The sequence below is a fragment of the Sorex araneus genome, chromosome 1 (genome assembly GCF_027595985.1).
Source record: "Sorex araneus isolate mSorAra2 chromosome 1, mSorAra2.pri, whole genome shotgun sequence".
Taxonomy (NCBI): Eukaryota; Metazoa; Chordata; class Mammalia; order Eulipotyphla; family Soricidae; genus Sorex; species Sorex araneus.
Window position 1 is genome coordinate 218390857 of NC_073302.1, and position 17785 is coordinate 218408641.

Genomic DNA, 17785 nt, shown 5'->3' on the forward strand with positions numbered 1-17785 from the left:
TCATTGGTAAAATCTCTAAATAAGACTGAGAATGGCAGGATTAAACCAAAGTATTCTGATAGTTTCTAAGATGAGCTGTGTAACCAAACTTTAGTTCTCCCAATTCAAAGAATAACAATTTAAAACATGTAAATCTATATTTTGACTCTAACTGTCTAACTGCCGCTTTTAGTTATCTGTTTGCTATACTCTGGCATTCATTCAAATGTTTTTAAGGGTGGCAAGGAGAGAGAAGCTCCCACTCAGTGGTTAAGTGGTCCCAGGGCCCTCCTGATGATTCTTAAGGTCTATTGCAAACCACAACACCCAAAAGGATAGAGAAAACAAAAGGGAATGCCCTGCCACAGAGGTGGGGTGGGGGGGTTGGGGGTGATGGGAGGGATACTGGAATCAGTGGTGGTGGAGAATGGGAACTGGTGGAGGGATGGGTACTCAATCATTGTGTGAGTGGAATGCAAGTACGAAAGTTTGTAACTCTGTAACTGTACCCCATGGTGACTGACAAATAAAAAAATAAAGAATCAGGTCAGGCCAGTGTTAACACACATGGACCAAGGATGCAGTGTGGCACTGGAAACAGGGATACCATGGCTAACATGATGGTGCTCAGGGATCTCCTGGCCTGCACCCAAGATTCTCAGAAGACCAAGTAGTGCTGGGATGGAATCAAGGTGGAGTTCATGCTAGGCATGCACACTAACTGCTGAATTCTTTCCTGGGCAATGCCACAGGAAAATTAGTCTGATTTTCAGTAGAGAAAGTATCATTTGTTGCTGATAAAAATGCTGGTGGGTGATGAACTTAAGTGAGAAGGACCATGTAGACCACAACTAGTAGTTAAGCACTGTAGCAGTGTCGTCCCATTGTTCATAGATTTGCTCGAGTGGTCACCAGCAATGTCCCCATGGTGAGACTTGTTGTTATTGTTTTTGTCATATCGAATATGCCACTGGGAGCTTGCCAGGCTCTGCCATGCAGTCAGGATACTCTCGGTAGCTTGCCAGGCTCTCCAAAAGGGACGGAGAAATCAAAGTAGTTAAGAAGTATGTGAAATAAAATATAAAGGAAAGATTTTCATCAAGTAACTAAAATCATGGTGATTCATCTATGACATTTTAGAATAGTTCAGTGCAATTTTTTGGAAAAGGTCAAAGTGACTAATAAATGTTAGGGTTTTCCCAAAACATCTCTCTAAATGACATGTTCCATGTCATTGGTTTATCTGACCCAAAGTCTGAACGTGCATTTATTTTCTGGTGGAAGTGCTTGGAACTTTTGCTCTTCCTGATAAAGAATTTTTGTTAAAGAAAATACAATATTCTTGAACAGCAGGATCAAGGCCTGAGCAATATTAATATTCTTAAAAACACAACTTCTAGTATTACAATGATTAGGATATAAGCAATGTTGAACAATTGATAATGTTCTGAAATCACTAAATACTGAGTCATTTCATTGAGTAGTTTTTTATCCAGCATAGTTTCTCTGTACAGAACTCTAAGAGTATGAGATGACCCAAACTGACACCATCACTTACAACCCAGAGAGAAAGAGAGAGAGAGAGAGAGAAAGAGACAGACAGACAGACAGAGTGAGAAATGCCTCAAATAACCCAATGTTACAATTCTTAAAAGAGCTCGATAGCAAGGTATTTAGAGAAAATGTGTTAGTTCCCCAAACTTGCTGGCAGGAGAAGGAGGGGCCTGTGTCAAGAAGTCTGGCTCCAATTAAAATAGCAAGTGCCCTCAAGGTGGGATGGGGTTTGTGAGACAGACAGTCATCATTGTTACTTGAGATCTTAGAAATGATAAATATGCAAAAAATGTTAAATGATGAAATCAATTTTAAAAGGTAAAAGAAAAGTACTACAAATGCAAAAACAATCAGTAAGCAATACAAGTGGACTAAACACACCATAAAAAAGAAAGAGTAATACTAACATGCTGTGTTCTTACCCCTATTGTTCCAAAACTTTCTGGCTTTCTTCTCATCTTTTTCTTGCAAAGGTGTGTCCATAACCACTTAATCAGGTACCAGAGAGACTTGGGGCTTGGGATGACATTGAAGGGAGTAGGCAGAGTCCCTCCTTCTTCAAAATAACTCATCCAAAGCTTCGTTCGTGCAAATTTCCATTCTATATCTGCATGGTCCTGAACAGGAGAATATGACAACTTCTGACAGGTTTCTTAATTAATAAAGTGAGATGAACCTCAGAGAAAGCCTCTAACCTGAATTTGAATGGCATTTGGAACATTAATTAAATTGCTGTGAAAACACACTACCTCCCAGAGATTGTTATCTAAACAATCCAGATAATAGCTTACCCTGTTAAGGAGTCACAGGTCTCTTATCACTTCTCATCCTTCCCTCTTTCATGAAACAATCCCATGTAAAACAGACTACAGTGATTAGTTATGACTTACAGATGAATCTTCATTTCCTGCACCACAGGCTTAGTGGCACAATTTCAGTACATTACAGCCACAAACTGTCATGTCTTACCCAAGGCATAGCCCTGGCTTAGGTAAGTGCCACCTTCACAGATACAGCTTGGTTCTGTGTTTCCAGGAAAAGACTTATTTGAGATGTTGCCATGGAAATAATTCTTGTCCACTTTCAGGCAAAAGGCATAAATTCAGAGAGAAGTTCCTCTAACAAATGTAGGGAGTAACTCTGACAAAATATTCAACCTTGACATAACCTTGGCCAAATAGCACCAGATGCTAGTATCACTATTGGTTGCCCCTAAGGCAGGACCTATCCCTTTCAACAGTCATTAATCATCTCTCATTAATTGTCCCATTTTAATAGCTTCTGAACAAACTTAGAAACATCTGTGGCAATTAGATCCAGGACAGCTAGTCTCCTTTATATTAGCCACAAATCTGATTGAAACATAGAATCTGGGAAGTAGGAGGTGGTAGAATCTAGGCATTCATATATTTTGAAAATTAAAAATTGTTCCTCTTAGCTCATTAATATTATAAAATATTTGTCATATTTTAGAGGAGAATAATCTTAGATTATATTTTTCTCATATTCCAAATTTGCTGCACGCTAATGAATTTATTCATTGTGCATGATGCATTTCTACTTTAAACAACATGGGTTTTATTCTAGACACTGAACAGATTGTACTTTCAAGGAGAATTTCCATATCTAGAAAAAGCATGACCTTCATTGTTGCTAAGCAATGTTTAACTAGATGTATTGATCAATAGAGTGAAGCACAGGAACTACCTTCCTTTCCTCCCTTTTCTTTCCCCTGTCTCACTGTCTCTATTTAGCCTTCCCTCCTTCTTGTTCTTTCTAAACAAGTGTCCATGTTCATAGAGAAACGTTGTATACTGTTCACTGCAGTCATGAAGAATGGGACTCAGTAGAATTGGTTCATAGTAATAAAAGCCAGCTACTTGGATGAAGTATTGTCTCGTGCATAGATTCTGTTCTATTTTGTTTCTTAATTCTCATGGAACCACAGAGTAGGTACCATCCCAGCCAGCCTCATTAGGCTCTCCTCCTGCTCTCAAAAATGGAATTCCTTTTGCTCATGGCTTGAGATTGTGAGAGGGTCTATAGCAAAATTGTTAGTGGTTAGCAAATCCAAAGCCGAAATTTTTTAGTGTGCTACAGATAAAAAACACCTCCCACAGGTCAACTTCTAACACTTGGTCAATACTGAGTTCTTCCTTATTTTAAATGTGTGTCTTCCTCTGAGAAGTTTGCCCCATCTCCCATAATGAGCCATGGCCCGCTGGTCTAGGTGATGGTTCTTAATTTCTATCATATTCTCAAATTTCTTTTGTGGAGAGTAAAATTATTCATTCATGATTTTGGTCCCCCTACATTGCTTTTTACTTTCTAGCAAATAATTTATTATTTTTTATATATCTAAAATCAAGCATCGAATGTTGAACAGGTACCAATGCAAATCTTATTGATGAAACAGAAGCATGAGTGAGAGACCTGCCATCTGAACTTCTTATTTGTGTTTTGTCTTTCAAATGTTTAGTTTTCCTTTCTTACAATTTTTCTCTCCTAAATCTTTATGTTAGAGGGAGTCGTACAAAAGGGGAACTCCCCAGGATAAATCATGTCCTCTAATATAGGGAGAAGGCACCCCCCCTCAGCATCTCTTTGGGACTAGCACAGGGTGTGTGTCTCAGTCAGTCCATAATGCCTGGTCCGCCTCCCTGGTTAGTTTTTGATTTTGGCCTAAACAAAGCAAATACTTGAAAATCCTTTCTCCTCTGTGTGAAGTAATATAGAAAAATATGTTCCCAAAGAAGCAAAAGGAATATGTTATAGTCTTCTTCAATAAAATATTCTTCTTCTTGATGAAATCAATTCTTTAAAGAATCCAATTTGCCTATACAACTATGCCATTCAGAGCTTGGTATTTAGAAGCCTTTTAATTTTCAGAGGTGATCTGGGAAATTAGACATCAAATTTTGAAAGGTGGTAACTAAAAGGCAGAATTTTTGATATAAATGTGGAGTAACAATCTAAAAGTGTTCAGATTTGTAGAATTCTTTAATGCAACTTAACAAAATTAGATATTCACATATAAGTCCTAAAATATCAGTATATGTTATGATAATACTTTTGTTAGTGAATCAGTAATGGAACAATCTATTCTTAATTTTATGCAGTATTTTATTTATGGCAGGTAGTGTGCCTTCATAAAAGCAGATTAAGTAAAATTCAGAGTGCTAGTCCTTAAAATAACACCATGAGAGTTTAAGAGTAGGTATGAAGATGCAATATTATTGTGGTTATTTATGGGGAAAAATGATCAGCTTACATTTATAAAATACTACTTGTCTAAGGTTTGGATGAAGACTTAGTAATTCTGTTTCACTGCAGTTTGGTTTCTTTGGTCCTAAGTATTAACCTTCAATGAGAGCCCACAGCACGCAAGTGTAGGGAGATAAAGGGCTTTGTCTTTTCTGTTTGTTGCTATATTTCTAGTTCTTATAACAGCACTTGGCAGCAAAATAGGTACTCAATAAGAATTGGTTGAATGAATGATAAACAAACTAAGCCAAGTAGTTTGGATTCCAGTTTCAAATAAACACATATGGTCTTGAATATTCCGCTACCAAATGCGGTGTATCTCCAGCTTTACATTGTTTATTCTAAGCTTTGAGAAACTGAATTTTTTGTTTTTCCCTCACTCAATAATCTCTCTGGGCTATCATTTGTGTCTTGCTAAACTGGCATGAATTTGTATCAAAATGGTAGTTTAAATGGAGAGAGATAATGCCTTGCACATGAGCACTGCATGGCCATGGCTTGCCTGCACATAACTATTTTTTTGCTGGTCAATACAGCTAGTGACTGCTTAGTAAAAGAGATTTATGTGGTTTTTAATAATGTAAAAAATTGACATAACTAGAGTACTCAATAGCCAATAAGCTATAATACTGCTTAGAAACTTCAGATAATCCACTTATACTTCTGATCTGTCTCATCAATAACATTTGCTGACTTTTATTTTTAATGATTATAAATAGGATATAGCTAGGTATAATATATTTATGGAGAACAGAAGATATTAAATTAAAATAAAGTTATTTCACTTACAGCGATAAGTTGGTAAGAGTTATTCATCATAGCTATTAACATGTTGAGGAGAACAACCAGAGAGATGACATTGTATGTCCCAAACATGGTGGCACCAACAAACTCAGTGAACTCATGTGGCGCTTTGACATTGGTCACATATAAATTGATGAGGCCAAAAATTGACCAGAACAGAGATTGAAGTGTTTCAAATAACCTATAATATAAATAAAATTATACATGAAGGCATCATTGTACAATAAGATATGACAAAAAGTTTTTATTACTATTACATATATATGGCTATATTATAAATAGATAAAATAGTCAAACTACAGTGTAGGGGAACTATAAAATTAACAGCACATCGGGTAGGGCATTTGCCTTGCACATGGCTGACCTGGGTTCAATTCCTTCATCCTTCTCAGAGGGCCTGACAATCTACCGAGAGTATCTTGCCTGCATGGCAGAGCCTTGCAAGCTACCTATGGCGTATCTGATATGCCAAAAACAGTAACGACAAGTCTCACAATGGAGACATTACTGGTGCCCGCTCAAGAAAATTGATGAACAATGGGACAACAGTGTTACAGTGCAGTGCAGACCAAGTATATTATTTTTATTCTACTAGCATAAATGGTATACTTAACTCCCCTAAAGTTTTAATACTATATTTAATTTCCTAGTGCAGGGATGAAAAAGAGTATAGTGCACTATTCTCTGAAAACTTTCTTAGGAAAAAAAGCCATTTTGATTGAAGATGAGTTCTATTTTTTATTCACTTTATGGATAATCTCAAAAATTACTAATATCACTTGAAAAAATGCAAACAATTTTGTTCTTTCACTTCTAGAGACTATATGTCCTCACTATGAATCTATAAATAAAATTCAGCTGGTTTTCCCCTGATATCAATAGCAATTCAGAAGGAGCTAGAAGTTACATAAGTAAAACAATATATTATATAAAGTGTTCTCACATTAACTCCTATAACAGTTGCTATTTCAAATATTCAAGCAAAAACAGTGATGTAGAATAAATGAATTGCTATGGTTGAATAATATTGATCTGTTTCTGTCTAAAAATAAACTATTAGAAAATATTAGCAAATTATTCAGAATATTTATTACTTCTATTAGAATTTAAAGGAAAAGTTTAGAATTAGATAGCATTCTGTGATTAGTCTTAGATTCAATTTTTTTCTTCCATTTTGCAGTGACATAAATCACAGGTGAATTTATAGAATGATCCCTATTTAAAGAAGACTCATTTTTACCTAACCATTGTTCACTTATCTAAAATATATTTACTTAGATTTATTAACATCTTCCTATCAAGATGTTATTTTAGTGAAATTACATATTAACTTAGGTTAACATTTCATGGTCATTGTTTCTAGAAAATTTTCATAATTGGTGATATCAAAATCTGTTAATAGCAATATTACCCATGGATTAAAGAGTCATTAGTTGCATCATATCCCAGGCTATCACAAAGGAACCATCGTTTTCCTCATTTTATGGTTATAATAGCATAGGAAGCTACCTAGTATACTACCACAATCAATGAAAGGGTGTGAAATTTGATTTAAAGATAAATATCTGATAGTAATAAGTTAAGATTTTTAACATTGTCTCCCAAAAGACAATTTGTCCTCCCAAGAGACATCTGTCTCTCCTCTTTCAATGTTTGTCATTGTTAACTTTTAAAATTAGCTTAGCACTGTAGTACTGTCTTCCCGTTGTTCATCGATTTGCTCGAGCAGGCACCAGTAAAGTCTCCATTGTGAGACTTGTTGGTACTGTTTTTGGCATATCAAATATGCCACAGGTAGCTTGCCAGGCTCTGCCATGCGGGCGGGATACTCTTGGTAGCTTGCCGGGCTCTCCAAGAGGGGCAGAGGAATCGAACCCAGGTCGGCAGCGTGCAAGGCAAACGCCCTACCCACTGTGCTATTGATCCAGCCCATTGAAGAATATAGTTCTAATAAAAATAAAGTGTTTTCCTTGGGGCTGGAGAAATAGTACAGGGATTAAGGCACTTGCTTTGCATGTTGCAGACCCAGTTCAGTCCCTTTAAAAGTGATCCTTTAAAAGTGACCCTAGGTCACTTTTATGATCCCCCTTAAAAGTAACCCTGAACACAGAGTCAGGAGCAGTCCCTGAACACCACTGGGTACGGCCCAACAATCCTGTCCCCTCCAAACTTTTTGGTTTTAAGATAGTAAACTTAAAAAGATTAAATTTGTATTAGACTTTAATTTATTTGGGGCATAGTTCCAGTTACTAAACATTTGGTTCCTTACAGTGACATACACTTCTTCCTATGTTTAAAATAAAAAAAAATTGTAACCATGAGAAGAATATAGAGATCAGTGTTTATTTACTTGTAAAAAATGCAAGGAGAAACATAGAAATATAGAATGTTCTGTGTTCACTGGCAACTCAGAGTCAAGAGCAGATCAGAAAAGAATCCTAAAAAGACTACCTAAGGTAGGTTTTGGGAAAAAAGAATTTTCTCCCCTAGTTTGACACAAGAAGGGCTGAAACAGAAGAATGCTAGGGCCAGAGAAGAGTATGGCATATCTGGGAATATACAAATATACACTCCATTTGAATCTGTTTAAGAAGAAAGTTATTGGGGAGTGACAAAATATAAATCTTTAAAAAAGAAACAAGGGGCAAAGAATAACATGCTATGCCAGGCTAAGAAATCTGGCTTTTCCAGCAGGGTATGAGGAAGCCATGGGGAGCTTTTAAAATGTTGGAATATCAAGATACTGGTTTAGAAAAATCAGTCAGGGAACTGAATGGAAGGCATATCATGGAAGGCAGATCCGACAAGCAGGGAATCTTGGATTTAAATATGGGTAAATAGCAAAGAAGATAGCACCAAGATAAAGAGCAGGAGTAGACATTTGTGACTGACTGCATGGAGAGGGTATGGGAGAAGGAGGCTTCTAGTGTCAAACACACTTTTTTATTTAAGTGGCTGGGTAGGTTATGGTAGCTTTGATTAATAAAGGAAGATGAAAAAATTTTTGAGAGCATTAAAAAAAATGGTTTAAATTTCTAGGTGTCATGCATGAAGGGTTGCCCAAAACACATTTGAACCTACAGATCCTGGAGAGAGAGAAGTGTGTCAGCGATATTACTGTGAAAACCATGTCTCAGACAGAATCAAATCTGCAAGCTCAACTGAATTTTCACAGGGATGTAGGAACAGTGTCTGAGGATAGTTGTTCAGGCAGATCAACAATTCTAATAGAAAGGAACAGTTGAAATTGGATCAGAAAAAAGTGATAAAGATTCAAGAAAAGATATATTATAATCATAGTAAATGAAATGAAAGGAAGGCAAGATTTGAAAAATGGAAGTGTTTACCAGGGCCAAGTAGAAACATAAAATACATTAGGTAATAAATGGCCATTGATAGTGGTGGTTTAGAGGCTTTTTGGTATTTTCCAGAGTAGTTTTCATGGAATAATAGAACCAGCCATCAATATGTAAGTGGATAGAGAATAAAGGAGAAGCAGGAAATAAGAAAATGCTGTTATCTTGATTAGGTTTCTCTCAGGGTCACTTAGATGAAAGGGAGGAAAGATAAAAAGCTCCTGGGAAAAGAGAACTCAGTTCAAGTTTGCAGCAAACTCTTATTCATAGTGGAGGAAGGGATAGGAAAGTACCACTTGAGATGAAGCTCTACGCAGTGTTCTATTACTACAATGATTAATAAAAGTATAATAGCTAACATTGTTTCATCCCATTGACAAGTACTATGTGGGTACTTGTTGTTGTTGTTATTATTATTATTATTGAGATTTTATTGAATGGAGCTCCCAAGTGATGCTCATGAGACCAAAAGGCCCTTACTGGAAAATTCTCCACCAACCCAGTGAGTGCCTGAGGGTGTGGTGCTGTTTCATTGAGGGCCTGAGGATGTGGTGCTGTTTGGGCCAGCAGTGCTGGGAGTTACCTGGGCTAACTTGGAGGTGCTTGTTTTATAATCCTCGTATGAAACAAGATCTGTGAGATCATAAAAAATAAGGCTAGCAAAAAAGTAGTAAAAAAGTTTTAAATTTATGGAAGTAACAGAACTGTATTAAAACATTGAAAACCAACAAAAGCACAGAAATCAAATACTGAACAGGAATCCCAAGGGCACCGCCAGATAGCAAGACATCCCTTCACAGTGATTGATGGCCTTAATGCCGGGCAGGACCCCCAAAGGACAAACAACTAATGCCTGCCGAGTACACTAGACGTCCTGCTGCATCAATAACGCTATGAGTTATTAATCAATATCATTTAGTTTTTGGACAACTTAAAAAAATAATTTGTTGCTTACACAATTTACTTACCATTACCAGGAAAAAAACTGGCTGAGTAATGTGGGCCCTAATATTTGACATGCACAATCATCTGTTGTCTTCATGATTTAGAGGAAACCATTAGTATGGATACAGGGGCCAGAGGGAACATTACATTTGGCAGTTGCTTGCCTTGCACATGGCCAACCTGAGTTCAAATCCTGGCATTCCAAATGGCCTTTGGAGCATGACCAGGAGTGATTCCTCAGTGTGGAGTGAAGATAAAGCCTTGAGCACTGTAAGTGTGGGCACTTATCCTTGCCAACTCCCACCCGCAAGCCCCTTCAAAAACTAGTGTGGATACAGAAAATTATACACAATCTAAGCAATTACATAGATTTGTTTTTGGAGAACAATTGATATTAGATATTTCGCTTCAAATTTCTCTAATATTCTTTTGGACTGATAATAAATTAGCTTTCAATCTGTAACCAGATTGTAGCACTGTAGCACTGTCATCCCATTGTTATCAATTTGCTCGAGCGGGCACCAGTAACGTCTCCACTTTTGAGACTTGTTGTTACTGTTATTGGCATATTGAATACACCACGGGGAGCTTTCCAGGCTCTGCCATGCAGGCAGGATACTCTCGGTAGCTTGCTGGGCTCTCCAAGAGAGATGGAGGAATAGAACCTGGGTCAACCGAGTGCAAGGCAAATGTTCTGCCCGCTGTGCTATTGCTCCAGCCCAATCAGATTGTATGAAACCAAAATTAGGATATTGAGAGTTAGGGGTCATAAATCAGTACAGGAGTAGGTCTAAACTTTTATCTATAGGTATCTGAGAAGGGGGAAGGACTTGGAAACAGAGTTTCTCCTTGAATGAAAGATAGCTCTCATGGAAAGTTTGTCTCAGTATTTTGTTGAAGTCTTTTCCTTGAAAAATAAAGCATAATCAGAAGGATGTGGTTATAGACATACATGAGGTGGTTGTGGGAAGCACTTTGTACCAGGCACAAAGAACTAAGTACCTGGTTGTGAAACTATGAAAGACAAAGCTTGTAAAATGGTTCCCTACCAGAAACCCAGGAAGACAGACATCACATAGGGAATAGCCACAAATTTATTAGAGGCAGAATTCTAGTTTTAGAGGGAAGAGATTGATGGGATCTTATCATTTAAATACCTAGACTTAGATGCATGAAACCTATTACCAAGTCAAAGATCACAAAAAGAGTGGGGAAAGATAAGTTCAGATATCAAAACTGAGACACCATCTGGGACCACGGTCATGAGATTGTAGCTGCAATGGATTTTATCTAATTCCTCTTGTCTTGAGTCAGCAAAGAGCAAAAGAAAGACGACATGGCTGAGTAAGCTGGTCAGGCTAAGGAACTGTATTTTAACACCATAAGAAGATTGGGAAGCAAGGGATAAAATGATAAGAAAGCTTGGAAGAATTTTTTTGTTTGTTTTATTTTATGTCTCATTTTTTTTTATCAAGTCTTTCTAAAGGATGTCGAAGCAGTTATGGTCAAGATTAATTTTTTTGGTGTGCAAATTCACACATATTAAGTACTGGGATCAAAGATAAAACGGATCAATAATTGAAGCAAGAAAAGTATGTCAAAGTTAAGTGATTAAATGTTTGTTACATTAATATTCTCACTTGAGAAGTTACTATAGTCTCATATGAGATATTCTAGTGGGTTATGATTTTGATTTACAAAATAACTTTGTAAAAAAACCTACCTTAATGTGTGTTGTGTTTCATGTGTGTGTGTGTGTGTGTGTGTGTGTGTGTGTGTGTGTATGTGCATTCTGACAGGGATCAGACTCAAGGCTTTATGTATGCAAAACTAAAGCTAAACTCTGAGCTATACTGCTACTCTTTATGAAGAGTTAATTGCAGTCTTTATTACAGTTACAAGGAAACAGGTATAGATATTCATTCAGAGGTCCAGGGTCTGCAGACTCTGTAGGCATTTGACATGGAGGTCATATAGTTGTGTTGTTGACAACCCCCTTATTGCAATAATGACTGGATGTTGGGATGGAGGTGGTATAGAGAGGTAGGGCACTTGCCTTCTATGACTGACCTCGGTTATTTCCCCAGAATCCCAGAGAGTACCCTGAGCACAGAAACAGGAGTAAGCCCTTAGCATCCCTGGGTGTACCACAAAAACTGAAAAAAAGAAAAAAAATTACCAGAGATTGAAAGAGAGGATGACTATTTTAAATCCAGACTGAGGAGGCAAAAAATTCTGTGAGTTATGATAACAATGGTTTAAGTTCCTTTTGGTTTTTATTTTGGATTCACTTCACGTGCCTAGAATTTTGTGTCACGGAGTACAGGAAAAAGACAAATGAAGGTGCTCTATCTGGAAGGGAGTTATCTGGAAAATTTATGAGAAAAATTTGAAAGGTAGTGATTGGTTTACACATATTCTGTTTTTAAATGTGTTTGAACCGGTCAATAGGACACATATTTCTGTTTTATCCCATGTTTTAAAATGGTATAGGAAGTTTTCTTTTTATGATGTCACTTAAAAGACCATTTAATCAAAATAAAATAATTGTACTAGGCTTTTACAAAATGTCATAAAGACCTATTTATATTCAAATCCATGTTAATTACATTTTCTGCATGAAATACAATTTCCTTTGTAATCACTTGTCATGAGTTTTCAACAGTCTAAATTCTACACAATGTTACCGAGTTAAATGTCTGTTCCACTTACGTTGAAAATGCATTGTTTTGCTTTTCACAGCGTATGCCTTTGCAGCTTAACCCTTTTGTTTCTTCATAATAGAAGTATAATTGGTTTAGGCCGTTAGCGAATGCAAGCAACACAAGGCAGTATATGAAGAGAAACTTCAAAATGTCCAGGAGCATTCTTCCCAGGGAGATTTGGAGAGGTCCCAGGTGAGAATTCGCAGTGAACAGTGAGATCAGACGCAGGGAACTGAAGATGTTTGCAATAGCGAACAGTGCCTCTGCTACCAGAGTGGGGTGCCACATGTCCCACGTCTCTCGTGGATTGAGAGCACTGTACTGCAGAAAACAATGCAACAAAGAAAAGGTGAGACAAACACACACATCCTGAATCAATTGCCAAGTTAAAACCAGGGTACCTTTTCACATAAACCTGCATGGAATCATCAGTCTATCAGAGAAGCGTGACTACACTGCTGAAATCAGTAGTAATTTAATCACTGTATCACTGTCATCCCATTGCTCATCGATCTGCTTGAGCAGGCACCAGTAACGTCTCCATTGTGAGACTTGTTGGTACTGTTTTTGGCATATCGAATATGCCACGGGTAGCTTGCCAGGCTCTGCCGTGAGGGTGGGATACTCTCGGTAGCTTGCCGGGCTACCCACAATTTACTAGTTTATAATTTGTAAGCTCAAAAAAAAAATTGAGCCTCCTTGTCTATTAATTGAACCCTAGTCATTTATAAATATATGACATTGTCCTTGAGCTCTGAAGTGAAATGAGAAAAAAGAAAAGAAAAGGAAGCAAGCAAGCAAGAAAGAAGGAGACAAAGAAAAAAAAAAGAAATAAAGAATGTTAAATGGGAGATTATCTGACTTTATGTTGGAGAAAGAGCAGTATTATAACAAAGAGTGAAATGATTATAAAGTGATTGAATTTAGAACAAAATAATTAACAATTTTACATACTCTATTAGATATACCTATCAATCAGAGAAGTACATAGAATACAACTTAAATAAAAATAAATGGAAGCTGTATGCTGCCTTGGAAATAATAATGACCAGTATAGGCATAATTATTGATTCTTTGTATCTGTTATATCCTAAATGTAGATAAATTCCAATTCAAAAATAGTTCTGATTCAAAAAATTTATTGCAGTTATTATGCAGAAAGTGTAATATCTAACTGATCTTTCCTATTCAATTAAATATGTGGCTTGAGAAAAGGATTTGGTACATGAAATTTTGATCTAAGCACTGCACTGTAGCACTGTCATCCTGTTGTTATCGATTTACTTAAGCGGGCACCAGTAACATTGCCATTGTGAGACTTGTTGTTACTGTTTTTGGCATATCGAATATGCCATGGGGAGCTTGTCAGGCTCTGCCGTGCAGGCGGGATACACTCAGTAGCTTGCCAGGCATTGATCAGAATTATTTAAAAAGTAACTTCATCTATTTAAAATTATCTTGATACTGAACTATATAGAGAGCCTAAGGAAGTTTGTTCTTTGAACTATTTGAGAAAAATTTGTATCTTTGTCTTATAGGGTCAAATATGCTCTTTGAAATAGTCTGTGCAAATCTATAATTAAACTTGCATAAGAACTAAATAATAAACTGAAGTTTCCTTTTCTTAAGCACATCTCTGAAAAGCATGTCTAGACAACTGGATCTTTTTCCCCAATAAACTGTCAGAAAAAATAAAAACCTCTACTTCTGTTCAAGTCCCATCAGAATATTTGTTATTTTTATATTGCGTTTTATACCAAAGACCTTTGTAAATGTTAATTAATTCTCTTGAAACTAATAGATAGTATTTTTAAAAATATCCCTGGGGAGAAAACACATCACACTCTCCTGATTTTGTTCAGCACTCAGACTCTTGCTTGAGTGACAATTTAAAACAATCAAGTGTGAACTAGAGGGAGATTATTTTCTATTTTAAGTCTGATTACTGTTCTTGAATATTCCCACACATAGCTTCAGCATAAAAGCCAATGAATGATTGAAAATACAGAAGGAATAAACATTGCACATTGTTTAATTCACTATAGCAAGTGTCGGAGGCAGGTTTGTGCTGTCCAACTGCACCTGACTGCAAAGATGAGTTCACCTCTTCCTTCAACGACCAGAATCACATTCTTCTTCCTTTTCTCAGTTCTTTGGAAAGACACATTAAAGTAGATAAGATCGCCCCAACTTGTTGATGTATTTTTACTCTAATATATCTCAAAATGTTAAAAAAGAAAGAAAGAAAAGAAAAGAAAATGAAACTGGAAGTGCTTTCAAGAACATGGGTCTCAAAATTTTTCTTTCTTTTTTTTTTTTTTTTTTTTTGCTTTTTGGGTCACACCTGGCGATGCACAGGGGCCACTCCTGGCTCTGCACTCAGGAATCGCCCCTGGCCGTTCTCAGGGGACCATATGGGATGCTGGGATTTGAACCCGGGTCGGCCGCGTGCAAGGCAAACGCCCTACCCGCTGTGCTATCTCTCCAGCCCCGGGTCTCAAAATTTTTCACATGGGACACAATGTTTTGCATATAATTTAACAAGTCATGAGATGTTTGACTCTGGTCAAAGACATTCACTCCAGTCTGCTAAGCCTAAAGCCATAGGAATACGTTCGTGTTCATGCTGATCCAGACCCTAAGAAAAACAACGTTGGCATCTGGGTTAAAGGAGACTTGAAGACTGGAATGGCAAACAAGCCCTGCACGTTAGAACTCTGCTGCCCACTGCCCAAACCCTCGCCCCGAGAGATTTAGAAACATACTCCTCTGGAGCCATCTGATTACACTCTAAGGATAATATACCCAGGAACCTTTGTCTCCCAAGAGAGAATTTGTTTGTAGAGAGCAAATTTGTCCTTCTCCAGGGGGAGGAGAGGCAGCTGGCACAGCTGCACCATATGAGCTCTGAGGTTCATGATTTCCCAGTTCCTCTCCTGTGGTACAAATTCCTGTGTGTGAGGAGGACAGCTGGTTCCCATCATGTTCCTCTGTGGGGGAACAGGGCAGAGGAATCAATAGTAAGATTCCTATGGAAGTAAATTGTCTATTTTTTGAACCAGAAACCTTTTCTCCTGTCAGAAAGAAATAGAGACATAAATCTTCATGAGTTATCTCTTGGTTTCATTCTTTAAAATTTTGCTTTCTACTTTTTCCTGGAGCGATAGCACAGCGGTAGGGAGTTTGCCTTGCATGCAGCTGACCCGGGTTCAATTCCCTCGCCCCTCTTGGAGAGCCCGGCAAGCTACCGAGAGTATCTCGCCCACACGGCAAGCTACCTGTGGTGTATTCTATATGCCAAAAATAGTAACAAGTCTCAAAAGTGGAGACGTTCCTGGTGCCCGCTTGACAAATTGATGAGCAATGGGATGACAGTGACAGTGATCTTTTTCCTGCCATTCATCTGTATCTTTCCCTAGGTTTTTAAATGTAAAGGTTGTTGAACAAAATAATTTTCAAAATGATACCAAACCACACAATTCAAAGTTTTAGAGAAAAACTGCATTTCTTGATTTATTGAATGCATTTTCATTCATGTTCCTCATTGCTATTTATAGGAAATTAGCAACTGACAAGAGTAAACACTAACGAATTGCTCCAAATGCAGTGGTAGCAGTAACTGGTACAGAAGTTCAGAATGGGAATTTAGAGCGTGATAGAAAAATCATACATATATGGAACTAGAGAGGTTGTATAGCGAGTAGGACACCAAAGATAAAATTTAGAAATTATGTGAATTCTTCAGATAAAATTTTTCTGGTATTTCAACCTGAGGCAGATAATCCTCTTTAGTATATATAAACACTGTGGGAACGGAGATCTTGAAGTAGTTCATTCTTAGTGCCAACTTTTGGGATTGAACTCCTTTTTTTTTTTGTTTGAATATCTATGTTTTCGTAGTTTATCTCACCTGTACAACTAAAATGGTGTTATCTACTTTCTGTTAGATGTTCAAGAGTGAACTTAGTAAGACTAGAAAAAAGGTAATGATTCTTACATTGAATCTGTAGAAGAGACTTAATGTTTTAATACTTAGCTGAATAATTGTGTTGCCTCCCTCCTAGCAAATAGCTCTTCTCCAAAAGCAAGTTATTGAATAATTTTCTATTTTCTCCAAGGTTAAAATAAGAGATAAATTTTCAGCTGATTTGGGTATAATTGTTAAATGTGAATTTGTTCTTAATTTGTGCCTTTGAGAGTTGTACAATATGATGAAAATATCTACTTGTACAATATGATGAAAATGTAATGAACCCACTAGTGGCAAGGATATTAGATATAGGAATGGGACATTTTCTAGTGTTGTGATAATTTTCTTAGTCTTGAAGGGTTATTGTATAGTTATACATATATAATAACAATTGTATAGTTATTCATCATATCTGAGTGATTTCTAGCTAATGGTGCATGAGATAGTTGGAGCGGGTATTTTATAGCAATGGATCTGTGCTAATATGTGAAAGACACTAAACTGAGCACTGTAGCACTGTCGTACTATTGTCCCGTTGTTCATAGATTTGCTCGAGCGGGCAAGACACTAAACTGAATCCAGAAAAACTGGATTACTTGAAAAGAAAGTTATGAGTATGAAGTGTATTTTATTATAATTAGCATGATATCAATTCCATTATATAGATTAAGGTGCTTTGGATAATTGAGTTCTAATATTACTAAGATTATAGAAGAAAAACTTAAAATGGTTCCCACTTTCTATTTAATATTTGGCTAAAATACTGCGACTATTGCTGTTCAGGATCTTGTTTTGTGCCAGTAATTTTTTGTTTGTTTGTTTCCTTATTCTGGGCCATACCCAGCACTGCTTGGGGTCACTCCCAACAGGGGACTGTGTGCTGAGGAATCTAAGTCAGGGCTCCTGTATGCAAAGCGTGTACTCAGTGCTTTGAGCCATATCCACTGCACCTGTGTCAATATTGTTGAAGATGGGCATTGGGTGAATATCCTTTCCCATTCTATAGATTGTCTTTGTATTTTGGTCACTGTATCTTTTGTGGTGCAGAAGTTTCTTAGTTTAATATAGTCCCATTTGTTTATCTCTGTTTCCACTTGGTTGGTCAGTGGCATGTCATCTTTGAAGATACCATTAGCTTCAATGTCGTGGAGGGTTTTGCCAACCTTGTCTTCAGTGTACCTTATGGATTCTGGTCTGATATTGAGGTC

General features: G+C 37.1%; 1 protein-coding gene across 6 annotated transcripts in view; it reads right to left on the reverse strand.

The window, feature by feature from the left end:
* Positions 1-17785, reverse strand: part of TRPC4 (transient receptor potential cation channel subfamily C member 4) — a 250640-nt gene that overhangs the window by 29332 nt on the left and 203523 nt on the right. For 4 of the 6 annotated variants that reach the window (XM_055120153.1, XM_055120161.1, XM_055120178.1 and 1 more), the window contains exons 6-8: positions 12615-12928; positions 5587-5782; positions 1941-2150 (exon numbers count right to left, since the gene is read on the reverse strand). In XM_055120153.1, the coding sequence (XP_054976128.1) occupies positions 1941-2150; positions 5587-5782; positions 12615-12928 (720 nt within the window). The remainder of the gene's footprint in view (positions 1-1940; positions 2151-5586; positions 5783-12614; positions 12929-17785) is intronic. The other 2 variants (XM_004619557.2, XM_004619555.2) reach the window with 1 other exon arrangement.